Here is a 27,393-nt window from a genome sequence, read left to right on the forward strand (position 1 = left end):
CTGTCTCTGCCCAGAAGGCTGAGCTGTTTGCATTCCCTCGTGCCTGTGTCCTAGCAACAGACTAAAGTGTGGACTTTTACATGGACTCCCGTTAGGAACTGACTACGGGGCTTTAGGGATTCCTGACTTCCTCTGGCCACCCCATTAGTAATGCTACCTTTGTAAACAACTACAGCTACCTCGAGTTTTCACTATTATTAAATGTGCAGCCCAAACTGGGGAGTGTGATGAGATGTTCCAGGGTAACGTTAGGGCTGATGCAGCGGCCAAACAGACAGCCTTGAATCCCACACTTTTAGTCCCCTGGGGAACCCAGCAAGCTCCTATTAGTCAAAATCTAAGCACGGGTATGCCAGACATGGGGGAAATACGTAACTAACAGGGGGACCCCCCTGAAGGAGAGCACAAACTATGGTCCCAAATGGGTTGCCACCTGGAACCTCAGACCAATTTATGGGTGACCCCTGCGGGACAGCTCTGTGTTCCCTCTGTGTTCGTACCTATTTTTATAGATCATGTACATAATTGTACACGCTTGCGCAAGGAGGGAATGGTTAATACATTATTACAATCTTGACTTCCAGAAAGCAGCTGAAAAACCAGCCAAAGCATGCTTAAATTGTAAAAAAAAACATGCTGGGAAGGGGATGCCTTGTGGTTCGGGAACTACCCCCTTGCCTGGTGGACCTTTTTCTTGTTTGTAACTTTAGTTTATAGAATCACGTGAGTACATTGTTATAGGTGTTGCTCAGTGATAGTAGATGTATTTAGCAGTTGGATTGAAGCTGTTCCTACAACTAATGATACCACAATGACTGTTGTGAACATATTGCTAAAAGAAATAACTCCTCACTGTGGACTTCCAGAAGTGATAAGCTCGGACAATGGGCCAAAATAAATGAGGAAATCTGTAAAGAACTTGCTATAAAACAGCAGTTCCACTGCACCCATCATTTGAACGTAGCGACACAGTGGAACTTTGTACTTTGAAAGATAAGTTGGCAAAACTTACACAAGAAACTGGATTGACCTGATTGAAGGTTTTACCCTTAGTCCTATCCCATATGGGAATCACGCTATCAAGTAAGACGGGGCTATCACCTGCGGAAATTATCTACAGGAAGCCCAAGAGAACCCCATGGGGACCCCGACCTTGTCTGCCACTCCTCCCTGAGGGCTTACCCGCAACATTGGATATGCATACCTTGGGGGAGGAGATGGGAAAATACTTATGGAAATTAACTAACACTCTCCAAAGCTTGCATTCACAGGTACGACAAGCCTATCGAGAGGATGAACCCTAAACTGCAGGTGACTACTCCACCATCCAGCCTAGAGAATTGTCCTGCTCAAGAACTGGGATGATAAGAAGTTGGGACCGAGGTGGAGAGGACTGTACCAAGTGCTACTGACAACACCTCCTGCAGTGATGGTGGAAGGGCAGCTCTGGCGGATACATCAAACGGACTGTAAACACGTTACTGGCGGAACTCATAAGGACTGGAAAATGTACTGGTTAATGCTAATTTTATTGACCCTAAGGGAACCTGCCCCTGTCTCGGGAGGCCCCCAGTTTAACACTTTCCTGTCCCTCTGCCACACCTATGCTAAGCAAGATGAGCGGGGAGCACATTGGGAATGTGCCCGAATTCTCCAACAGGGTAAGACTATGTCAGTGGTGCCCCTGAATACTAGCGCAGTCAATTCAGTTCTGGTGTTTTAAAAAGCCATCTCGTAGACATTCTGCAAATACTCTCTCTTGAGATCCAGTGCCGAGCTGATTTTCCCAATCCACTCGTATGTTAAAATCCCCTACAATGATCAAAACACTGCCCTTCTGGCAAGCCTTTTCTATTTCCTGCTGTAATTTGTAGTCCACATCACTGCAGCTGTTTAGAGGCCTGTAGATAACTGCCATCAGGGTCCTTTTACCCCTGCGATTTCTGAGCTCAACCCATAAAGATTTCAGAAATGTCACTCCACTCTTCAAGAAGGGAGAGAGGCAGAAGAAAGGAAACTATAGGTCACTTAGTCTGACAGTGGTTTGAAAGATGTTGGAGTCGATTGTTAAGGATGTGAGTTTGGGCACAAGATAAAATAGGACGGAGTCAGCATTGTTTCTGCAAGGGAAAATCTTGCCTGATAAATTTGTTGGAATGCTTTGAGAAATAATAAGCAGGGTAGACAAAGGAGAATTGGTTGATATTGTGTACTTGGATTTTCAGATCTTTGATAAGGTGCCACACATGAGGCTCCGTATCGAGCTTTGAGCCTGGTTGGGCGGCGATGAGGAAGGAGCTGGTCTCGAGCTTGTGTAAATCGAAGGGCGGTTGCAGTGGGAAAGAGTCAGGACCGAGCCAGACGGCTGCACAGTCTGTTCCGGGAATGGAGGATCAGTTAGTTCTGGTTCCCCAAGCAATGAGAGTGGATGTCGGTAACGAGGATCTGTTTACGTGTATGGGTGTGGGGTAAATGGTGGGAAAGTTGTGGGGTTACTGGCGGGGTGGAGGGAGGTTGTGGATGTGGGTTATCGGACACAGTGTGACCCGGGAGGAAGCGTCCTAGGGCAGATCATGTTGTGAGCAAAGGAGGATCAGGTCCATTGCATCAGACAGCTTTCAGGAAGCAACAAATATCTCTTTATATTACTCACTGTCTAATCTTTCTACTAACATTGTGTTTGTCACAGAGCCCAGAGTCTGGGAACAGCTCGATGGTAGGAAGCAGATGATGATGATGGGAGGCTGTTTATTGGAGTCAAGGCCCGTGCCTCCTGGAGCTCCCCAGGGTGACACCCATTGCTACTTGTCATCTATGTCAATAATCTGGTTGAGAATGTACAGGGTATGGGTAGTGAGTCTGCAGCAGGTAATTGTAAACAATTACTTCTTTTTGCAGGATAGTAAATATAAACACCCCTCTTTCCCTCCCCACACTCAGAACCGACCAAAAGCTACTTCAGAAGATACAAGTTCTTCAAATGAGCAAACACTGAGGGAATGTGAGAGACTTTAAAGAGCTGGGATACTGACAGCACATTACCAGAACTGGAATGATTGCAACTGGTCTGATAGAGGCATAACTGGTATTTCTGGTCACATTCAGCTCACTCCAACTATTCCCTACCTTCCTTTTACAGGTATGTAATGTCTAAAGGACCAGTGTTTGAGTAAATGAGACTCACCAGACTTGCTCCTGACTGAATCACTGGAATCTCCGAGTCAGATGGGTTTCTCTCCAGTCGGTGCTCTCAGTCCTCGGGCTGGTTCACTTGCTGCTGTTCCCTCATCTTCAGTCGTGGTTTGCTTCCAGCTGAGGGCTTTTCTTCAAATAAATCTCTCACCGCAGGTCTAACATTAACATGAAAGATAATGAAGCACGTTAACAATACAAAGGACAACAAAATATTTCTGCTCACTGAAATCTAAATATTGAAGACAAATATAATGATCTCAGTGAACAAATCTCTAATTGTCCCTGACACGTCACAAAACCTGATGTGGGATAGGAAGGAGTCATCGTTCTGTCATGGTAAGATGTAAGATGCAGGAACAGAATTAGGTGATTCCATCCATCAAATCTGCTCCACCACTCAACCATGGCTGAGATTTATTCCAGCACCATATCCCTGACTTCCTGCTGTAACCCTGAAGCTACTTAGCAATCATGAGTATATTAATCTCTGCCATAAATATACCCAAATGGCAGCCTCAACCAACCTCTGCAGCAACAAATTCCACAGTTCACTCATCTTTTGGATGAAGAAATTTTTCTCAACTCAATTTTAAAGGTAAGCATCTTTATTCTGAGCCTGTGCTGTCAGGTCACAGATTCTCTGTCTAATGGAAACATCCTCTCCATGTCCACTGTATCCAGGCTTTCCAGCATTCGGTAGGTTTACTTAACCATACATCCCTCCACCACCCCCACTGTCCCTCTGAACTCCATTGAGCACAGGTCCACAACCATCAAATGCTCCTCAAACATAAAGCCCATCATCCCTGAGATTATGCAGGTGAAACTTGTTAGTAACAACTGCATAACAGACAATCACGAAATTTAAACCATTCCAGAGTAAATGGAATAAAAAGAAACTGGATTCACCAGAATCGCTCAAAAGTTAAGGAACTGCTGTGGGGAGAGCAACAAATTTAACTATTCAGGTTCACAATCTTTTGTCAGAATGGATTCAGAACTTTTCATTTTTAGTGCAGATTTCCAGCAACTTGAGTTTCTGTTTGATTTCTACTGTCTAACAGACAGGAGACAGTGAGGAGGAATTTCCAAACACAGTTCGAACACTGAACCCCCATGTCTATTTCTACTGGTTCAAACACAGAACAGGATGAAATTCAAACTCATTCTCCTCAGATTAGCAGCAACACTTCCAAAGGAACTCCAGAAAAAAAAACACTAGATCCCAGACCAGAAATACTCACTCAACAGCTCATAAACCGGGGCAGCTTGATCCCGGGTCCATTTTACTTGGAACTAAATAGGGATGCAGTGCTGCTGGAGCTCACCGGAGCACCACTCCAGCACCTCTGTAAAAAACACTTGATCCCAGACCAGAAATACTAGCTCCACACCTCATAAACCGGGGCAGCTTGATCCCGGGTCCATTTTACTTGGATCTAAACAGGGGTGCAGAGCACCTCCGGACCTCACCGGAGCACCACTCCAGCACCTCTGTAAAAAAAAAGTCAAATTAAACAAGCGGGGATTTTAACAGCAGCCGCATATTAAATAGAGGGAATTTTAAGGAAACTGGGGTTAGGGAGAGGGGTTGGTGGCTGGTGAGGAAAATACTACCAATAATATTAGAATAGGATATTCGATAGTTTTTGGTGAAATCCTGGAGCTGTGACTGTGGTGGTCCGTGGATTACTCGCTAATACAAAAGTAAATTTTTCTCACTAACAACCTTATGGCTTCTAAGCAAACAACCTTATTTCACTTGGTTGATCATTATATTTTATGATAATTAGTGAATGCAACCATGCAAAACTTTGTCTAGTTATTAAATTAAGTATTATTTGTTTTATTGTACCAATTATATACCGAAATGCAGTGATGGCCTGTAATCTTGTTAATGCCTTATTCATCACTGGATTTCTGTGGAGCTCTGGAAATCATATATATTTCTTTCATCTTGGTTTAGTGCTTGACATTATAAAAAACTCAATATACACACAAACACAACCACCCCCCCCCCCCAATTTGTGTACCTGCTCACGACATCAACGGGACAAGGAAGTTGCCCGGTACATGAAAGGAGCAGGTACACAAATACACAAATTGAGTGTGACAGACTGGGGTGACTGATACGTTCGCGGCCTAAGGTGAAAGGAGTTAATTTTACAAAACCTAGCAATTTTCAATTATCTGTAACAGAAACAGCACAAAACTGATTAACTTCAAACTTTCTGTATAATCACTCAAAGAGTTCAGGTACCGAGAGCTGTATAACATTAGGCCACGAACTTATCAATCACCCCTCGTACAGCTCCAGCAGCTAAAAGATTGGCACTGCACCCCTGCTCCAGCCGTCCGATAGAGCTCGGGCCCGGCCCTTTCCCAATCCAACCGGCTCAGACTTACACAAACCCGCCGGGATCTAAACCCACTCACCCCCGCTCGAGTCGGTGGACCGCCAACGACCGCTGCTTTCGGTAGTCCGCATGCGTTTATCAGGATGTTCTCCACAGCACCACCAGTGGTCGGAGGTACACATGGCCACCAGTGGCCTGAGGTTCATACAGCGCCCCCAGTGCCCGGAGGCGGGAGGAACAACAGAGAGGTAAATCACAAAGTCTGCAGATGCAGGAAATCCAGCTCAACGCAAACAAAATGCTGGCGGAGCTCAGCAGGCCCGGCAGCATCTATCGAAAAGAGTCGACAGTCGACGTTTCCAGCTGAACCTTCCTTCAAGATTGAGATGGAATGGGGGAAATAGCTAAATAAAATCGGGGCGGGCGAGAAAATGGTTGGCTAGAAGGTGACAGGTTGAAGCCAGGTAGGTGGAAAGCTCAAAGTCAAAAGAAAATAGAATCTAATAGGAGTAGTGGAGAATCGGAGCAGTGGACCCAGAGAGATGTGATAAGCACGTGAGAGGACGTGAAAGTGAGGGAGTGGGAGGGAGGGCGATCTGTTCACCGGAAGGAGAAATCGATACTCATGCCATCAGGTTGGGGGGAGGAGCAACCCAGAAGGAATATAAGGTGTAGATCCTGGACACTGAAGCAGAACTTAACTCGGCAGAAGAGGAGGCGATGGGTTGACTCGTCGGAACGGGAATAGGAATAGGAATCGGAATGAAAACGTTTGGACACCGGGAGGTCCTGCTGGGAGCGGATAGTTCAAAGGTCAGTTTATTAACAAAGCAGGTATCCATAAACTACTCTTACGTTTTTTTTTCAGAGAACCACAAACCAAAGAAAGAGCATGAAAGTCGTTCAGAGAGAAAAATATAACTCCCACCCTACCCCCCCCGCATCAAAAAGAATGGCATCCCGATCATGAACCCCCAAAGCCCACTGCACAAAACGGAACAATAACATCGAACCGCCCCCCAAAAAACAACCCTGCCCCGCACATCTGCGGAGGAGCTGGTGTCACCAATGTAGAGGCGGCCACATCGGGAGCAGCGGACGCAATAGGCGACCCCGGAAGATGCACAGGAAAACTGTCGCCTCACCTGGAAGGATGTTTGGATAACGGAGTGAGTTCGGCCGTCCGGCCCTTTCACTGTGACACCCCAAACTCCACTTCGTATCCGTCCAAACTAGACTGGGGAACTTTAATGACCAATAAATATAATTCCTCTCAGCGATCAGCTGTCTGAATGAATAACTGACTTTAAAGAGGAAGGGGTGTATATGGTCCACATTGTCAGGGTGTTGAGTTTACCAGGGGACAAAGACTGCAGGGACGAGAGGTTTTCTGTTGACTAATACAGTATGTGTGGACCCCGCTGGCAATTCTGGTGTTGTGACCCGAATCGAGACAAACACCACGCTGCCCACTCCACCAACAACACGGCACAGCCGGTCACATAACAGGGGACTTTACATGTCACAACACTGGATTCAGTGATGAAACCCGTGATAAATGTTGTTGTCCCACTGGAATCATCAGAAACGACCATTCAGGTGTTTTTAAATGCCAGCGCTCCGCCATGGGTGACGTCACACCGCTCCGCCTCCCCCCACACGACTGACGTCACACATGGGCTCCCCACACCGGGACTTGCCCTCGCGTGCGCGGTGTCTACGTCACCCACGCGTTGGAGAGCTCGAGCTTTGTCGGTTTAACCGCTGAGCTACCAATCACGTGACCACCCCCTCCACCACAGCTGAAATACAAAGCTTCAAGAGCTGCGCTATTCCCATTGGTGCACAGAAATGTCAATCACTGGTTACAGCCAGTAGTAGAAGCGGACCAGCGGAGTGGAAGTTTCCCGCTCAAGAGTCGGTCTTTCGTCAGGGCGGAACAATCTCAAAGTAAATGTCCGCTTTCTGATTTATTTCCATTTCCCTCCGAGGGAAGTCGGGGCGTTTGTGAAGCGTCTCCTGCGGCCGGTGTCTGATGTATCACTGAGAGGTAGGAGGAGACCGCTCGGCCCGTCGGTTTGATGCCGCTTCCGGGGGGAGGGAGGGAGAGGATTTTACTGAAAGGATGAAGATGGTGTGAGAGGGGGCGGACAGGATGTTTGTCCCGGTGGGGACAGGAGGGGCTCATCTGTGGAAATGTCTGAGCCCACCGTGGTGGCGAGCAGAGGAATTCACCACATTGGGAGGCAAACACCGGCAGACTGTTGCCCTGCAAGCGGGGCCAATGGTCCGGGCAAAGTGACAATTATTTGTGTTTTGTTGAGACTGTACCTGGAATATGGTGTAAAATCACGCTCCCCAGACTAACACGGGTTATACAGACCAAAGAACAAACTGCCGGAGGAACTCAGTGGGTCGGGCAGCATCGGTGGAGGGAAATGGACCGTCAACATTTCGGGCCGAGACCCTCCCTCTGGACTGAGAGTGGAAGGGAAATAGTCAGAATAAAGAGGTGAGGGGTGGGGATGGGGCAAGAGCTGGGGAGTGAGAGGTGAATCCAGGTGAGGGGGGAGGTGAGAAGGTGGAGATGCCTACAGGGGTGGGAGGTGAGGGGTTGGGGCAACACGGGGCTTCAGAAGATGGAAGCTAATTCCATAGAGGATGAACAAAACGGTTGGAGAGTATCTGTTATAGAGAGTGCAATGAAATGAAAGCCGCCATCTTGTTGATGGTTAGAGGGGCTGAATGGCCACAGATAGAAAAGAGCAGACAGATGGAACAGACCTGCGAGGTAATCTCAATACACAGAGGCAGTGAGTCCCTGGAATGAGCTGTTCAGTGTTTGCATCGTTGGATATCTACCTCGGTTTCTGTGTCCTCACCGTGTTTGGGAATTCCCACTCACTGTCGTCTGTCTGTGAGCAGCTGGAAATTAAGTAAACACTCAGGATGCTGGAGACCTGAAATCACATCAGAAATTGTTTGAAGCCATTCCGACACAAGGTGTTGAAGCTGAAGCACTAACTTCGTTTATCTCCACCGATGTTCTTCATCCATTGAGTGTTTCTTGTATTTGCAGGGTTTTTTTTAGAACATTTCATTGGAATAATTTAAATCTGCGAAATACCCTTGTGTAGGACGCGCAATGTAAATAATTCACTTACAGCACAGAATCAGGGCTTTCGGCCCATCTAGTCTGTGCCATTTTCTGCCTGGACCCATCCACATGCACACAGACTCTAGATGTCAATACTTCCCTCATCCATGTACCCACACAAAGTTCACTTCAATGCTGCAAATGAACCCGCATCCACATATGCATCACTTTCCGAGTGAATTAAAAATCACAATGAACAGGGTTGTCGGAACAGATCTGTTCAGAACAGTCCTGGGTACCGGCTTCCAGAGAGAATCCGCTTCTCACTCTACCAGCACCCTCTGCCTCTGTGGTCAGGTCATCTCAGTATCCACAAAGCCAAGTTCCCCTGGATCTCTGCTTCCTGCCATCCTGACCCGGCCTAATCTGGGGAAAATTTTCAAAATTCTCACTAAAATCCATTTGGTGCTTCAGCATGAATTTCAATAAATACCCCTGAGTACCTGAAATGCGGTGAGCAGTGAAAAGATAAGCACAGAATATATCAAAAAGACCGAAAAAATGAAGTTCCATTGGGACAAAGAAATTGAAATTCCGTGTTGTGTGTGTGTGTGTGTGTGTGTGTGTGTGTGTGTGTGTGTTGACATTGACAGATGTCAAAGGAGAATGGAGCTGTCAATGGAGAAATTGACATAAACTTAGACGGAAGATAGAAAAATAGATAGATGGACAGAAGCACAGATAGACAGAGATATTTCCCCATCACAGGAAAATTCATTGCTGTAACATGAGAGAATTAAAGAGATTGGCGTGGACAGAAACGGCGGCATCGGACATCGTGGACCTCACTACACACATCGATGCTGTGAAACTCCATGGACAAGGTGGAGCGAACTGCCCAATTATATCAGCAGAATATGTTGATTGCAGAGTGTCATTGTCTGGTAGGGCAGGACAAGAGGAACTCTATCGCTATTGCTCCACTGCCTCTTCTTACCAGATTGCTTCCTCTCCAGCCCGTTACCTTTCATACTCACCGGGCTTCATCTGTCACTTTTCCCCTCCCCATGACATTTTATTCTGGTGTCTTCCCCGTAACTTTCCAGAACTGAAGAAAGGTCTCGGCCGGATATATCGACTGTTGATTAATTTCATAAATGCTGCTCGACCTGAGTTCATCCAGCATTTAAATCCGTGTGTTTAAGATATTGAAATGCACATACATTTTGAAAATCGGAAAAAGATGGAGACACATGGATGAGTGAATCCATAAGACCATCAGATATAGGAGCAGAAGTAGGCCATTTGAGCCATCCAGTCTTCTCCACCATTCAACAGTGGGCTGATCAAATTCTTCTAGTCATCTCCACTCCCCTGAATCACCCCATACCCTTTGATGCCCTGACAAATCAAGAACCTTTCTATCTCTTCCTTAAATACAAGCACTGACTTGGCCTCCATGGCTGCGTAGCAACAAATTCCACAGATTTACTATCCTCTGACGAGAGTGATTTGTCCGCATCTCAGTTCCAAATGGACGTCCTCAAACTCTGAAGTCGTGCCCTCTTGTCAAAGAATCCCTTACCATGGGAAATTAATTAATCCCCTACCATGCAGATGATACTAAGGTAGGTGGCGTTGTGGATAATGAAGTAGGTTTTCAAAGCTTGCAGAGAGATTTAGGCCAGTTATAAGAGTGGGCTAAACGATGACAGATGGAGTTTAATGCTGATAATTGTGAAGTGCTATATTTTGGTAGGAATAATCCAAATAGGACATACATGGTAAATGCTAGAGCTTTGAAGAATGCAGTAGAACAGAGTGATCTAGGAATAATGGTGCATAGTTCCCTGACGGTGGTATCTCATGTGGATAGGGTGGTGAAGAAAGCTTTTGGTATGCTAGCCTTTATAAATCAGAGCATTGAGTATAGGAGTTGTGATGTAATGTAATGTAATTGTGCAAGGCATTGGTAAGGCCGAATTCGGAGTATTGTGTACCGTTCTGGTCAACGAATTATAGGAAAGATGTAAACAAAATAGACAGAGTACTGAGAAGTTTTACTAGAATGTTCCCTGGGTTTCAGCACCTAAGATACAGAGAAAGGTTGAACAAGTTAGTTCTTTTTTCTTTGGAGCGTAGAAGGTTGAGGGGGACTTGATAGAGTTATTTAAAATTATGAAGGGAATAAATCGACTTGACATGGATAGGCGTTTTCCATTGAGAGTAGGGGAGATTCAAATAAGAGGACATGATTTGAAAAGTTTAAGGGTAACAGTAGGGGAATTTCTTTACTCAGAAAGTGGTAGCTGTGCGGAACATGCTTCCAGTAGAAGTGGTAGAGGCAGGTTCGATATTGACATTTAAAGTTAAATTGGATAGGTATATGGACAGGAAAGGAATGGAGGGTTATGGGCTGAGTGCGGGTCGGTGGGACTAGGTGAGAGTAAGCGTTCGGAACGGACTAGAAGGACGGAGATGGCCTGCTTTCTTGCCGTAATTGTTATATGGTTATGGTTATTAACTTTACCATATCTAATCTGTTCAGGACTTTCAACATTCTGAATGCCTCTATGAGACTCCCCCTCATTCTCTTGAACTCTAGAGAATACAGTCCAAGAGCTGTCAGACGTTCCTCATACGGTAAACCTTTCAGTCCTGGAATCATTCTCATGAATCTTCTCTGAACCCTCTCCAATATCTGTATATCCTTTGTAAAATAAGGATACCAAAACTGCACACAATTCTTCAAGTGTGGTCTCCCGAGTGTCTTGTAGAGCCTCAACATCACATTCCTGCTCTTATAGCCTGTACGTCGGGTAATGAATGCCAACATTGCATTTGCTGCCTTCACCACCGACTCAAACTGGAAATTAACTTTAAGGGTATCCTGCACAAGGACTCCCGACCATTTGCCTCTCTGTATTTTGAAGTATCTCCCCATCTAAATAATACTCTGCCCGTTTATTTCTTCCACCAGAGTGCATGACCATCCACTTTCCAACTTTATATTTCATTTGCCATTTCTTTGCTCGTTCCCCTAAACTAGCTGAGTCTCTCTGCAATCTTTCTGTTTCCTCAACACTACCCGCTCCTCCACCTATCTTTGTATCATCGGCAATTTTATGCACAAATCCATGAATACTGTAGTCCAAGTCATAGACATACATCGTAAAAAGCAGCGATCCCAAAATTGACCCCTGTGGAACTCCACTGGTAACTGGCAGCCAGCCAGAATACGATATATTTATTCCCAATCTTCTGCTGACCTACCAATGTTCAACCACGCCAGTAACTTCCCTGTAATTCCATGACCTCTTATTGCTAAGCGGCCTCAGGTGCAGCACCTTGTCAAAGGATTTCTGAAAATCCAAGTACACTATATCTATTTCATGTCCTTTGTCTACCTGGCTTGTAATTTTCTTGAAAAATTGCAGTAGTTTTCTCAGGCAGGGTTTTCCTTTCAGGAATCCATGCTGGCTTTGGCATCTCTTGTCATGTGTCTCAGATACTCCATAATCTCATCCCTAAAAATCGCTTCCAACAACTTCCCAACCACTGATACCAGGCTAACAGGACTATGGCGTCATTTCTTCTGCCTCACTCTCTTCTTAAATTGCAGATAACATTTGCAATTTACCAGTCATCCAGTACAATGCCAGAATCTGTTGTTTCTTGAAAGATCATCGTTAAGGCCTCTGCAGTCTCTCCAGTTACATCCTTCAGAACCTGAGGGAGCATTCCATCAGGTCCAGGAGATTTATCTACACTCAGACCATTATCTTCCTCAGCACCTTCTCAGTCGTAATTGTCACTGCACAGACTTCACTTCCCTAATACTCTTGAATGTCTGATATACTGTAGACATCTTCCATTGCGAAGACTGATGCAAACTACTCATTCAGTTCCACTGCCGTCTCTGCATTTCTCATTAAAATATCTCCAGCATCATTCTGTATTGGTCCTATATCTACCCTTGACTCTCTTTTACCTTTTATATACTTAAAAAAGCTTTTAGTATCCTCTTTGATATTAGTCCCATGCTTCTTCGCATCATTCATCAGTTCCTTCTGAATGACCTTCCTGGATTTCTTCTGCATGTTTTTAAAAGCCTCCAATCCTCTATCTTCCCACTAGCTCTGGCTTCCTTGTACACCATCTTTTGTTTTTACTTTGGCTCTGACTTCACTTGTCAGCCTTGCTCTTTTCAATGTTTTGGGTGATTTTCACTAACTTCAAAAGACTGTGCCTCAGACAGCTGGGTTGTTGCAATTCACCTCTAAAGACTGACAGCAGAGTAAGGAGTGAATCTTCGATGGAGCAGAGTCAGAAACCAAAGAGTTGCCAGCCTGAGTCAGGGTTCTCTGGCTTAAGAAAGAGATGGGTCCTGGAGTTTACAAAGAGGAGGAAGACGAGGAATCAGACCAACAGGATGTGGCTACAAATGAAAGATCAGAAACATTTAGAAACTGGTTGATCAAAAAAAAAGGTGGTTTATTTCTGCAAAATACAGGTGGAAATCAACAGATCAGGAAGCAACAGATCAGGAAGAATTTATAAAAATTGCACTGGCAGTAGCCAAAAAAGCTATTGCAGTTACTTGGAAATCGGATTCACATTTAAGTATAGATTCTTGGAAGAAAGAAATCTATGGTTGTATTCCATTAGAAAAAATTACTTATAATTTAAGAGATAAATATGAAACATTTTTGAAAATTTGGAGCCCTTATTTACAAAAGATAGGATTAAATATATAGATGCTTTTAAGATGAAACAATTGGTTATTAGGGGAAAGAAATAAATATACATATTAAAATTATTACGAACTCCATGGAGCATGTGGAGATCTTCCAACCACCAGGCATTCTTTCTTTCTTTCTTTCTTTCTTTCTTTCTTTCTTTTTTTTCTAAGGGGCAGTTAGGGGGGAGGGGTTAAGGGGAGGGGGTATGGGTTATATACATTGTTTTTTTCATACTTTGTAATCATTTAAAAATGCAATAAAAAATTATTTAAAAAAAAAAGGAAGCAAATGTGGAGAGGACAACATTTAGGCCTAGTCCCTTCAGCATGCCTGGACTGTGCTTAGCTGCTGCACGAATTGCAGATTTCCTCCTGCATTTTATGTGTATGTGTCTACATTTCCAGCAACAGCAGAATGTCTTGTGTTTCATATCTGCATTTTTAAGAAGGTTCTACTTTGGCATTAAATACACGGAAAGTATGCTGATATTAATTGTATTCTTTATGGGAGCTGTTTTCTGTGTTAAAAGAGCTGCTGAGTTTTCTACACCAAAAAAAAATTGATATGGACATGTAACTGGTGTCTGCAGAAACTTTTAATGGCACCGTGATTACCCAGAAAGCGCTGCGTTAATAAATTCGCCGGCACTGAAGCCCCGATTGAATGCGCAGGCGTCAAAGATGCGAATGTTCCCGAATGTTGGGCATGCGCAGTTTACAAAAGGCCTCGGGAACTCGGCGTAGTTAAGAACGATTCTCCGGTTCAGCCTTTATAAAACCAACTGAGGGACAATTGCAGTGAGTCCAGTCACTCTGACCCTCAATCCCGGCACAGTCTTGCTCTCGTCCCTCTTTCTCAGCCCCACGATCCGTACTCGGGCCCCGGGGAGCTTACAGCTGATGAGGAAATGGGAACCGATGGATCTCTCAGACAGAGCTGAGCTCCAGCTATCTGAATGTGAGGATTGGGAACTCGGAGATAGGGCACAACAATCTTTTACATCAGCTGTTGAGAAAATCACATTTGTTTTACCTCCAATCCCAAAGAGGAGAAAATCTGCAGATGCTGGAAATCCAAGCAACACGCACAAAATGCCGGAGGAACTCAGCATTAGTACTCTTTTCCATAGATGATGCCAGGCCTGCTGAGTTCCTCCAGCATTTTGGGTGTGTGGCTTTGTTCTACCTCCTCCTGCTCTGAACTTTTCTACCCGTGAGAGCATGTTTTGACTCATTCTCTCTGGGAAGGTAATTATATCAAACAGCTTTTTGCCCTTCATCACAAATGTGCCAGATGTCTCCAATGAGACAGTCTACTCCCCTTCCCTTCAGATTCATAGGCATTGCCATCAATGAGTTCACCTAGGGGAGGGTTCCGGGAAATATTTATGTACAATACATAAACTGGTATTATCTGTGTCTATTGTGGAGATGCAAAAGTTGCTGGAGAATTTACAAGTGGGAAAAAGTGGAGTGATACTTGGAAATGTTACGTTTTGAAGTGTAATTTAGCAAGCAATCCACATATGGACAAAGTGCAAAAGCTCTGGTGAGAAAATCCTTCATTACCTGTTACAGGCCTGTTACATAGGTTGTGTGACAGTGCAGCTGAACTTGATTAGACCCAGAGGAGATCAAACTTATTACCGACAGTGATTTGCTAGCTGTTAAAATGAATACCTCTCTATATGAAATTCACTGTGCACATGTTGACATTGGATTAACAGAAATGCACAATACAGGCTTCATGTGCACACTGGTCATTACAAGTTAGAGGGGACATTGGTGGGAAGGTGGGGAGACCTCCAGTGTCCCTGACACCCTCACCTACAAGATGTGCATCCTGCTGCAGCTTGTAGCCCTGCACTTAAGGAGTTGGAGCCGGAAATAGATGAATTCCGGATCATCCAGGAATTGGAGGAGGTGATAAATATGACATGAAGAGAGGTGATACATCCAAGGTGCAGGACACAGGAAACTGGGTGAGAGTCAGGAAGGGAAATGAGGTTAAACAGCCCTCACAGAGTACGCTTGTGGTCAACCCCACAACAACAGGTAGACCACTTTAGAAACTGTTTTTGGGGGGGGGGGGTGGATTACCTGGCAGAGGTAATTCAAAGGGTTGATAGAGGATTCGTTAGTTAGGGGAACAGAACAAGAAGGGGTCTAATATCCTTGTGGTAAGGCTTACTACAGCTAGTGTCGTGGGGTGGGGATGATGTGTTTAAAATAAGTTGTAGGGGGAATGGGAGACAGAATGAGAGAGCAGATAGTGGAAAGGGTAAATTGAATTGATTTTATTACATACATCCTTCATATACATGAGGAGTAGAAATCTTTTGGTTACGTCTCCATCTAAATGTGCAATCTGTAATTCATATAAATAGTTTGCACTTAGGACAGTCTATATAACATAGAAATCAATTAATCAGTCTGATGGCCTGGTGGAAGATGATGTCCTGGAGCCTGTGCTCATTTTGCTGTGGTCCTGTTTCCTGGATGGTAGCAGCAGGAACAGTTTGTGGTTGTGGTGAATTGGGTCCTCAATATCCTTTGGGCCCTTCTTCCACGGTACAGCTGTTCACCCTCTCAACAGCAAAGGGGATTACCCTGTCTCCATTCCTTCTGTAAACCACAACCAGCTCTTTTATTTTTGCAACATTGAGGAAGAGGTTGTTTTCTTGACACCAGACAGATGTTGTTCAGACCTGTTAGTTTGTAAAAGCTTCCCAATATTTTTCGCTCTATTTGGCCCTCTCTTTGGCTTTCATGTTGGCTTTGGCTTCTCATTTCAGCCATTGTTCTGTCCTCCTGCCATTCTAATGCTTCATTGGGATGCATCTACCATGCACCTCCCGAATTGTTCCCGGAAACTCCAGCCATTGCTGCTCCATCGACATTCCTACCAGATTCTCCTTCCAATTAATTTTGTCCAGCTTCTCTGTCATAGAAACCTGGAGAAGTTCAGTGCAGAAACAGACCATGTGTCCCATCTAGACAATGCTGAAAACATTTAAGCTGTCCGATGTAATGACCTGCACTGGGATGATAGCCCCCCACACCCCTACCATCCAGGTTCCTATCCAAACTTCTCTTAAATGGTGAAATCGAGCTCACATGCACCAGTGTGCTTTCATCTCATTCCACACTCTCACAATCGATTCAGTGAAGAGGTTTTCCACCTGTTCCCGTTAAATTTTCACCTTCCCCACTCACCCATCACCTCTGGTTGTCGTCACACCCAACCTCAGTGGAAAAAACCTCCTTGCATTTACCCTATCTGTACCCTCATTATTTTGCATACTTCCAACAAACCCTCAAAACAATGTATAGTTTGTTTGTTTATGTTTAGAGCCTTGTTTAGGTGCATAAGATGATGAGGGGCATTGATTGTGTGGATAGACGGAGGCTTTTCCCAGGGCTGAAATGGCTAACAGGAGGGGGCATAGTTTTAAGGAGCTTGGAAATAGATACCGAGGGAAAGTCAGGGGTAAGTCTTTATACAGAGAGTGGTGGGTGTGTGGAATGCACTGCCAGTAGCAGTGGTCGAGGCAGATGCAGTAGCGTCTTTTAACATCCTCTTAGACAGGTACATGGAGCATAGAAAAATAGAGGGCAATGCGCTAGGCAAACTCTCGGCAGTTTCTAGAGTAAATTACGTCATTGGCACAACATTGTGGGCTGAATGGCTTGGAATATGCTGTGGATTTCAATGTTTTATGTTGAACAGTGAAATAACTTTGGCTATCCTACAATCCTCTGATAACCATCCCCCGTTCACCAAGGATGATTTGGTTATCTCTGCTAGGGGCCCGACAACTTCTGCACTTGCCTCCTGTAGGGTCCGAGGGAGCACCATGTCATGTCCTTTTCCACACACCCATAGACCCTGTGTCCATCTCCTGAGTAAATAGAGATGAAAAAATATTCAACATCTCCCCATCTGCTTTGGCTCCACACGGCGATTGCCATTCCGGTCTTCCAGAGGACCAACTTTGTGCCTTGAAATACTTTTGCTCTTAGTCTATCTCAGGAATACCTGAGGATTATCCTTCATCTTTTCTGCAATGGCAACCTTATGCCTCCTTTTAGCCATCCTGATTTATTTCTTATTTGTTCTCTTGCATTGCTTATACTCCATAAGAACCTACCTGCCTATCCCTGTTATATAACTCCGTTTTGTGCTTCACCAGGGTCTCAATATTTCTTGAAATCCAAGGTTCCCTGCAGTTTCTATCTGTACCTTTTATTCTAAGAAGCACATACCCGCTTTGTACTTTCAAAATTTCACTCCGAAGGCCCCCCACTTACCAAGCACACCTTTGTCATAAAGCAGCCTGTCCCGGTCCACAGGTGCCAGATACTGGTGTCAGAATTCCAGTTGTTGATCCGTCCCTGAACACATCAGCCTTTCCTACGATGCACCTTGTATTGAAATATACAGTGTTCAGCATATTTACTACACCATGTTCAACTTTTTTCATTCCTGACTTTGTCTGAGGTCTGAACAACATCTGTATCCAGAACACCTCCAGTATCTGTTCTGTTATTCAGGCTCCCATTCCCCCTGCAACTTTAGTTTAAACACTCCCCTTACCCCCATCTCCCACCATGCAGCTCTGTCACCCCTTTGGCTTTCTTCTCCCAGATCAATAAAAAGGAGGTGCATACCAGGTACAGGCAGATAGGAACAAATGGGCTACTTATGAAATACAGGAAATTCAACTGAACACTTATGAAAGAAATAAAATAAGGCATGAGGTTGACCCTTCAGAGAAGCTGAAGGGAAATCCTCAGGGATTCTGCAGATATGCAGATAAGACCAAAAAGATTGCAAGAGAAAAAATTTAATCCTATAGAAGATCAGAATGGTAATCCATATGAGGAGACAAAATATATGGGGGAGATTTAATTTTTTTTTTGCATCCGTATTTACTCAGGAGGTGGTCACAGAGTCTATAGAAGTGAGGCAAAGCAGCATCAACTTCATGGACCCTGTACAGATTACAGAGGTGGAGATGTTTGTTGTCCGAAGACAAATTAGCATGGCTAAATCCCCAGGGTCTGACAAGTTGTTCCCTGGGACTCCGTGGAGGACGTGCAGAAATTGTCGGGCCCCAAGCACAGATATTTAAATCATCATCAGTGACAGATGAGGTACTGGAGGATTGCAGGACAGCCAATGTTGTTCCGCTGTTCAAGAAAGGCTCTAAAAATAAACAAGGAAATTGTACTTTGGTGAGCTTGACATCAGTAATAGGAAAGTTATTGGAACGTATGCGCAGGAACCAGATATATAAGTATTTGGATAGATGTGGACTGATTAAGGATAGGCAGCATGGGGTTGTGCATCGGAGGTCATGTCTAACCAATCTTATAGAGTCTCTCGAGGAAGTTATCAGGAAATTGGATGAAAACAAGGCACTGTATGTGGTCTACATGAACTTTAGCAAGGCACTTGACGAAGTCTCATATGGGAGGTGGATCAAGAAGGTTCAGTCACTCAGTATTCAAGATGAGATAGTAAACTGGATGAGACACTGTCTTTGGGAGAAGCCAGGGTGTGGTTGCAGATGGTTGCGTGTCTGACCAGAGGCCTGTGACTAGTGATTGCCACAGGGATCAGTGCTGGATCTGTTGTTGTTTGTCATCTATATCAGTAATCTGGATGATAACATGGTTAACTGAATCAGCAAATTTGTGGATGACACCAAGTCTGGAGGTGTAGTGGACAGCGAGGAAGACTGTCATGGCTTGCCGTGTGATCTGGACTAGCTGGAAAACTGGGTTGAGAAACGGAAAATGGAATTTAATGGAGACAAGAGGGAAGTGTTGTATTTGGTAGGACCTATGTCTGACACAGTGACTGGTCGGGCTCTGAGGAGTGCTCGAGACAAAAGTGATTTGGGAATACAGGCCCATAACTCACTGAAAATGGTGTCACAGATCAATGGGAATAGAAAGAAAGATTTTGCCACATTGGCCTTCATAAACCAATTGTCATTGGTGAGGCCAAATTTAGAGTGTTGTGTGCAGTTTTGGTCACCAATCTACAGGAAGGTGTAAAAGAGGTTGAAAGAGTCGAGAGAAAATTCAGAAGGATGTTGCCATGTCTGGAGGACTTGGGTTATAAGGAGCGATTAAACAGGTCTGTGCTTTATTCCTTGAAACGGAGAAGATTGAGGGGAGATTTGATAAAAGTATACCAAAATTATGAGGGGTATAGATAGGGTAAATACAAGCTGGCTTTTACCACTGAGATGGGGTGGGACTTCAACTAGAGGCCATAGGTTAAGGGTGAAAGGTGAAACGTTAAGGAGAACACGATGAGAAACTCCTTCACACAGTTGGTCATCTGGGTGTGGAACGAGCCAACAACCCAACTGGTACATGCAAGCTCGATTTAAACATTTAAGAGATTTGTATAGGTACCTGGATGGCAGGTGTATGGGAGTCGACAGTTTAAATAGTTCTACACAAACTGGATGGGCCAAGAAGTCTGTTTCTGTGTTGTACATTTCTATGACTGTGACAAGAACCTGAAATAAGGAATCAGAGCAAATATTAGTATTTTAACAGCTGTGCAGAACAACTATGCATCTGTGTAGGAGATATTTACATGGCATTAAAACTGTGGCACTTTAGATTAACAGTACATAAAAGAAAATCCCAGCTGCACGTTAACAACGGTATTTATGTGAGTGTTTCATTTACTGTGGGGCCAGGCCCCCATGCAGCTCAGTGGGAACAGGGAATAATACCAACGGAGAAAGTCGAACTGAGCCAGGTCACAGATTGGAGATGACAGAAATGCCCCATTCTCATAGAGACAGGAAGGGCATCAGAGAGTTTGATGGTCATTCCAGATACCAGCTCTGTGCCCAGTTAGAAGATGATTTCTCTCTCCAGCTTGGGTTGCGCCTCACTGTAACAGTGTGATTATCAGATCACACCTTGGCAACGCAAGTGACCTCATTTGAAATGTTCTTCACCCATTGATGGATTTTGTAAATCTTTTTTACAGGTTAAAAATGACAAGGAATTTGTTAATGGAAATTCAAACACAACACACCAGTTTTGCTGTCTCTGTCTAGATATTTAAGAAGTGCAACAAGGGATTCAATCAACAATCCTTCCTGCTCAGACTGTGGGGAGGAATTCACTCAGTCATCTAACCGACTGGCACGCCTGTTATTTTACACGGGGGAGTGGCCATTCACCTGCTCAGACAGTGGGAATGGATTCAGTTGGTCATCACAACTGAAGGTACATCAGCAAATTCACACTGGGACAAGGCCATTCACCTGTTCTGTGGGTGAGAAGGGATTCAGTCGGTCATCCCACCTGTGGACACACCAGTCAGTTCACACTGGGCAGAGGCTGGTCATCTGCTGAATTTGTGGGGAAGGATTCTCTCAGTCATCTGACCTAATGGCTCATCAGCGAGTTCACACCGGGGAGCGGCCATTCACCTGCATGGACTACGGGAAGAGATTCACTGAATCATCTAAGTTGAAGGTACATCAACGAGTTCATACAGGGGAGAGGCCATTCACCTGCTCAGACTGCGGAAAGGGATTCACTCGGTCATCTCACCTACTGCTACATCGGTTAGTTCACACTGCAGAGAGGGATTTCACCTGCTCAGATTGTGGGAAGAGATTCACTCACTCTTCCACCCTACAGAGACACCAGTCAGTTCACACCAGGGAGAAGCCTTTCACCTGCTCAGACTGTGGGAAGAGATTCACACAGTCATCCACCCTACAGAGACACCAGTCAGTTCACTCTGGGGAGTGGCGGTTCACCTGCTCAGAATGTGGGAAGGGATTCACACAGTTATCCAAACTACTGGCACACCAGTCAGTTCACACTGGGGAGTGGCCATTCACCTGCTCAGGCTGTGGGAAGGGATTCACTCGGTCATCTGATCTGCTGACACACGGGCGAGTTCACACCGGGGAGAGGCCATTCACCTGCTGTGAATGTGGGAAGGGATTCGCTCGGTCATCTGATCTACAGATACACCAGCGAGTTCACACTGGCGAGAGGCCGTTTACCTGCTCAGTCTGTGGGAAGGGATTCCATAAATCATCCAACTTTCATAGACACCAGCAATTTCACACTGGGGTGAAGCAGTTCACCTGCTCAGACTGTGGGAAGGGATTCAGTCGGTCATCCTCACTATTGGCACACCAGTCAGTTCACACTGGGGAGTGGCCATTCACCTGCGCAGAATGTGGGAAAGGATTCACTCAGTCATCTGAACTACTGGTACATCAGTCAGTTCACAGTGGGGTGTGGCCGTTCACCTGCTCAGAATGTGGGAAGGGATTCACTCAGTCATCCAACCTACAGAGACACCAGTCAGTTCACACTGGGGTGAAGCCGTTCACCTGCTGTGAATGTGGGAAGGGATTCGCTCGGTTATCTGATCTACAGATACACCAGCGAGTTCACACTGGGGAGAGACCATTCACCTGCTCAGTCTGTGGGAAGGGGTTCCATCAATCATCCAACCTTCATAGACACCAGCGAGTTCACACTGGGGTGAAGCCGTTCATCTGCTGTGAATGTGGGAAGGGATTCACTCGGTCATCCTCACTACTAGCACATCAGCGAGTTCACAGTGGGTAGAGACCGTTCCCCTGCTCAGAACGTGGGAAGGGATTCACTCAGTCATCCAATCTACAGAGACACCAGCAAGTTCACTTCGGGTAAAGGCCGATCACCTGCTGAGACATTGGGAAGTGTTTTCTCAGCCATCTCCATCAAATGTGCATCATTGGGTTCACACTGGGGAGAGGCAGTTTACCTGCTGTGAATGTGAGAAGGGATTCACTCAGTAATCTAACCTTGTGACACAGTACTGGGTTCACACTGGGGAGAAAGTTTCAATAAGCTGCATGCTGGATATTTGTCCATCACTGTTGCAGAATGCAATTTCGAGAGTGACTGTCGGTGCTGAACTCTGCAATCATTGCTGCTATACACCACACACAGTTCTGCACCCTGGTCACTGGGCATGGGAGGAGTTTCTTCTGCTGCACATTCACCTTTAATGGAACTGGATCTGAGACAAATAAATCGATTCTATTTTAAACTCTGTCTCTGGTACTTAGTGCATTTATAACACGCCTAGTGTACAGTAGAGAATCAACTCAGGCCAGCTGGACCCTGCCAGTTATTCATTTCCATGACAGTCTATTTAAATCCGGCCCCCCCTGTTGCTCATCTCTCACTCTCCCTCTGGTGATGGGTTCCAAACAGTCATCATCTGTGGGTGAAAACGTTTCCCTTGAATTTTCTGCAGACTGAAGAAGTCGAGCTGATTACAGTTCTGTCTGAGATGTTCTTCACCCCTCAAATCTCTGGGCTGAGGAAGAATGATATTGGTTGTTAATCTCCATAATCACGACTAATTTCCACATTATGGGTCATTTTCCCTGCTGCTAAAGGGTTTTTAGAGAACATCACTGTCCTCTAAAGGCCGAAAACAGAATGGGAAACCATCAGTTGGGTGTTTAACTGAGCAGGGTCAGATACCAGAGGTGGGTCTGCACAGGGCAGAATTTGGGGCTCTGGACGATGGTCGGGTTAAGAACTTATGATGAGGAGAAGGGAATCAGCAGCGGGGTGTGGCAACAAATGTCAGAGTAGCAACATTTGGAAGATGATTGACAGAGACAATCAGTCGATTGACTGATGACACAAACAATGCCTGTGGTAAGGTTCTCCACTGGTTGAGGTACATGTGTGTTGGGAATGGTTTTATCCATTGAGGGACTTGTTCCTGCTTGTTTATCCAGTAATATTATATCCAGATGGTTCTCTTGGATTATCCTCTCTGAAATAATGTATTGATTATCATATAATTTGTACAAACGTTTGTAAGATCTTGACTCTAAAACTGGGTCAGGCTTGAATTCATGGTGCCTTTATTAAGTTATGGTGGGCATTGATGAGTTTGTATTTTAAAGCAAGATTTTGATGAATGATATTTGCCACTTGATTGTACCTTTGTAGGTAATCAGATTGAATTAAACTGCTGCGGGATCCTGGAATGTGTTGGATTGTGTCTGGTTTCTCTTGGCATTTTCTGCACTTACTGCCTTGTTTGTTTGTATGTCATGTATTTTTGTTTTTTTTTTTCCTTTTGTTAACCACCTTGCCCTGTATTTCTGCAGGAAACCCTTGGGTTTCTGTGAAGAGGTCTCCAACTCTCAGTCAGGTGCATGGTGCTTCCTTGTCACCATCTCATCTGCTCAGATCGTTGAGATCTCTCCCATGGAGGGTCATACTCATTCCACTGTTTAATGTTTTCTTCCAGAGTGATGATTTATTTTTCTGATTTGGCCTCTCATTGAAGTTTTCTGGTCTGTATTTCTTATCATGATTGCATATACACACATGGAGTGCTAAATCCTGTTCATTTTTGATGAAAGTATATACTTACAAGTTTTATCTGACTGTCGTCTGATTTTTTTCATGTGTGTTTTTCTTCTTCCTCCTTCTGTCCAAGGTGGTGTTAACCTAAATGTGTCACTCCTGATGAAGGGGTTCAGCCCGAATCATTGTCACTACCTCCTCCCATAGATGCTGTCTGGCCTGCTGAGTTCTGCCAGCATTTGGGCTTTTATTTATTTCCAGCATCTGCAGATTCACTGGTGTCTGAGTGTGAATAGACTTTTCTAAAGTTCTTATTTATCTTTGTAAACTCTACTGATTGAAAATGGGCCAAGATGTTTTTATTAACAAATGTCAGTGTGGGTATTGATGAAAGTGTTTATTACCTTTGTTGTATTTGTCAACTATTGAGCTCTGTTTGCCAAGATTTTTAAGTCTTGAACTAAATTCTGTCAAAGGCTTTCTCTATTTTGCACTACTTGCTTGTTGATATTCCAGATTCGTGGGTATCAAGAGTCTCGATAAACTGTCTTGGCCCAAAATGTTGATTCCCATCCATAGACGTTGCCTGACATGCTGAGTTCCTCCAACACTTTGTGTGTAGTTCTCTAGATTTCTAGCATCTGCAGGTCGTCTTGTTTCACAGATAATTATGTTTCTTGAAAGAACAAGCTGGTAGTGGGGTTGTGTGGCTGTGTTGGTAAAATTTAATATTGGCATAGGGTTGGAAGGTGTAGAATCTGTGGGTAGAATAAAGGAACTGGAAACGTAAAAAAAAGATCCCTGATGGGAAATGTATAGAGACCTCCAAACAGTAGTAAGTATGTGGTCCACAAGTTACAATGGGAGATAGAAAATGTGTGCCAAAAGGGCAATGTTACAACAGGGGCTGTCATGCAAGTGATAAGGAAAATTAGTTTGGTGTTGGTCTCAAGAGGAGGAACTCTCAGAATGCCTATAGGATGCTTTTTTAGAACAGCTCGTGGTTGAGCCCATTTGGGGATCAGTTATTCTGGATTGGGTGTTGTCATGATCCAGAAATTATTACGTCACTTACGTTCAAATAACACTAAGGGGCAAGTGATCTTAATGTGATCAAATTCAGCCTGACATCAGAGGAGTAGATGTGGAATAAAGAGAGATAGAGAGACTTGAGAGAATATATGGTCAAAATTGATTTGAGAAGAACACAGGCAAGGATGAAAACAGAGCAGCAATGGCTGGAATTTCCGGAAGTAATTTGGAAGAAACAGGATATACACACTGGCATGCAGAAGTTTGAGCACCCCTGGTCAAAATTTCTTTTACTGTGAATGGCTAAACGAGTAAAAGATGACCTGAATTCCAAAAGGCATAAAGTTAAAGATGAGAAATTTCTTTAATGGTTTAAGCAAGGATGTTTTTTCTTAATTTCCATCTTTTACAATTTCAAACTATCAAAAAAGGAAAAGGGCCAGAAGCAAATGTTTGGGCAGCCTGCATGGTCAGTACTTAGTAACACCCACTTGACCTCTGGTTGTCATCCCACCCAACATCAGTGGAAAAAACCTCCTTGCAGTGACCCTATCTGTACCCTCATAATTTTGCATACTTCCAACAAATCCTGAAAACAGTGTATAGTTTCCTTGTTTATGCTTAGTGCCTTGTTTAGGTACATAAGATGATGAGGGACATTATTTGTGTGGATAGTCAGAGGCTTTTCCCAGGGCTGAAATGGCTAACAGGAGGAGGCATAATTTTAAGGTGCTTGGAAATAGATACAGAGGGAAAGTCAGGGGTAAGTTTTTGCATAGAGAGTGGTGGGTGGGTGGAATGCACTGCCAGCAACGGTGGTTGAGGCAGACACAATAGGGTCTTTTATCAGCCTCTTAGACAGGTACATGGGGCTTAGATAATAGAGGACTATGTGCTAGGGAAACTCTCGGCAGTTTCTAGAGTAAGTTGCATGGTTGGCACAACATTGTGGGCTGAATGGCCTGGAAAATGCAGGGGATTTCAATGTTTTATGTTGAACAGTGAAATAACTTTGGCTATCCTACAATCCTCTGATAACCCCCCCCCCCGTTCACTAAGGATGATTTGGTTATCTCTGCTAGGGGCCCGACAACTTCTGCACTTGCCTCCTGTAGGGTCCAAGGGAGCACCACGTCATGTCCTTTTCCACACTCCCATAGACCCTGTGTCCATGTGTAAATAGGGATGAAAAAATATTTAACATCTCCCCATCTGCTTTGGTTCCACACGTGGATTGCCATTCCGGTCTTCCAGAGGATCAACTTTGTGCCTTGCAATCCTTTTGCTCTTAATCTGTCTCTGGAATCCCTGAGAATTATCCTTCATCTTTTTTGCAACAGCAAACTCATTCCTTCTTTTAGACATCCTGATTTATATCTTATTTGTTCTCTTGCATTGTTATACTCCATAAGAACCTACCTTCCTATCCCTGTTATATAACTCCATTTTGTGCTTCACCAGGGTCTCAATATTTCTTGAAATCCAAGGTTCCCTACAGTTTCTATCTGTACCTTTTATTCCAAGAAGCACATACTCGCTTTGTACTTTCAAAATTTCACTTTGAAGGCCTCTCAATTACCAAGCACACCTTTGCCATAAAGCAGCCTGTCCCAGTCCACAGTTGCCAGATCCTAGTCTCATAATTCTAGCTGTTGATCCATGCCCTGAACACATCCACCTTTCCTACGGTGTTCCTTGTATTGAAATATACAGGGCTGAGCATATTCACTGCATCATGCTCAACGTTTTTCATTCCTGACCTTGTCTGAGGTCTGAACAAAACCTGTCTGCACTACCCCACCACTATCTGTTCTGTTATTCCCCCTGCAATTTTAGTTTACCCCCCCCCCCCATGCCCCACCTCCCACCACGCAGCTCTATCACCCCTTTGGCTTCCATCTCCCAGATCAATAAAAAGGAGGTGCATACCAGGTACAGGCGGATAGGAACAAATGGGGTACTTATGAAGTACAGGAAATTCAAGTGAACACTTGTGAAAGAAATAAAAGAAGGCATGAGGTTGCCCCATCAGACAAGGTGAAGGAGAATCCTCAGGGATTCTGTAGGTATGTTAAGAGCAAAAAGATTGCAAGGAAAAAATATTAATCCTCTGCAGGATCAGAATGGTAATCCATATGAGGAGACAAAATAGATGGGGGAGATTTTTTCTGCATTTGTATTTACTCAGGGGATGGACACAGAGTCTGTAGAAGTGAGGCAAATCAACATCAACTTCATGGACCCTGTACAGATTACAGAGGTGGAGTTGTTTGCTGTCTTAAGGCAAATTACCATGGGCAAATCCCCAGGGCCTGACAAGTTGTTCCCCAGGAATCTGCGGAAGATAAGTGCAGAAATTGTTGGGGCCCAAACACAGATATTTAAATCGTCCTTAGTATCCGGTGAGGCAGTGGAGAATTGTAGGACGGCCAATATTGTACCACTGTTCAAGAAAGGCTCTGAAAATAAACTAGGAAATTGTATCTTGGTGAGCTTGACCTCAGTAAGGGGAAAGTTATTCTAACGTATGTGCAGGAACCGGATATATAAGTATTTGGATAGATGTGGACTTATGAAGGATA

At 44.5% G+C, this 27,393-nt stretch overlaps 1 protein-coding gene across 3 annotated transcripts; it reads left to right on the plus strand.

The window, feature by feature from the left end:
- Positions 1-14,118: 14,118 nt before the first annotated feature.
- Positions 14,119-23,448, plus strand: LOC132386102 (zinc finger protein 229-like). 3 transcript variants are annotated; one of them, XM_059958404.1, is made up of 2 exons: positions 14,119-14,188; positions 20,415-23,448. In XM_059958404.1, exon 2 carries the CDS (start codon positions 20,822-20,824, stop codon positions 22,025-22,027), a length of 1,206 nt encoding a protein of 401 aa, XP_059814387.1. In that variant the 5' UTR covers positions 14,119-14,188; positions 20,415-20,821; the 3' UTR covers positions 22,028-23,448. The 3 variants fall into 3 exon arrangements, with proteins under 3 accessions (XP_059814387.1, XP_059814389.1, XP_059814388.1); XM_059958406.1 differs by having other exon boundaries at positions 14,138-14,188; positions 20,485-23,448; XM_059958405.1 differs by lacking the exon at positions 14,119-14,188 and adding an exon at positions 14,619-14,638.
- The last annotated feature ends 3,945 nt before the right edge of the window (positions 23,449-27,393 follow it).

The sequence above is a fragment of the Hypanus sabinus genome, unplaced genomic scaffold (genome assembly GCF_030144855.1).
Source record: "Hypanus sabinus isolate sHypSab1 unplaced genomic scaffold, sHypSab1.hap1 scaffold_100, whole genome shotgun sequence".
NCBI lineage: Eukaryota > Metazoa > Chordata > Chondrichthyes > Myliobatiformes > Dasyatidae > Hypanus > Hypanus sabinus.

Bases quoted from the DNA above. Each gene is read 5' to 3' on its own strand.
- LOC132386102 (XM_059958404.1), top strand. From the start codon at position 20,822: ATGGCTCATCAGCGAGTTCACACCGGGGAGCGGCCATTCACCTGCATG.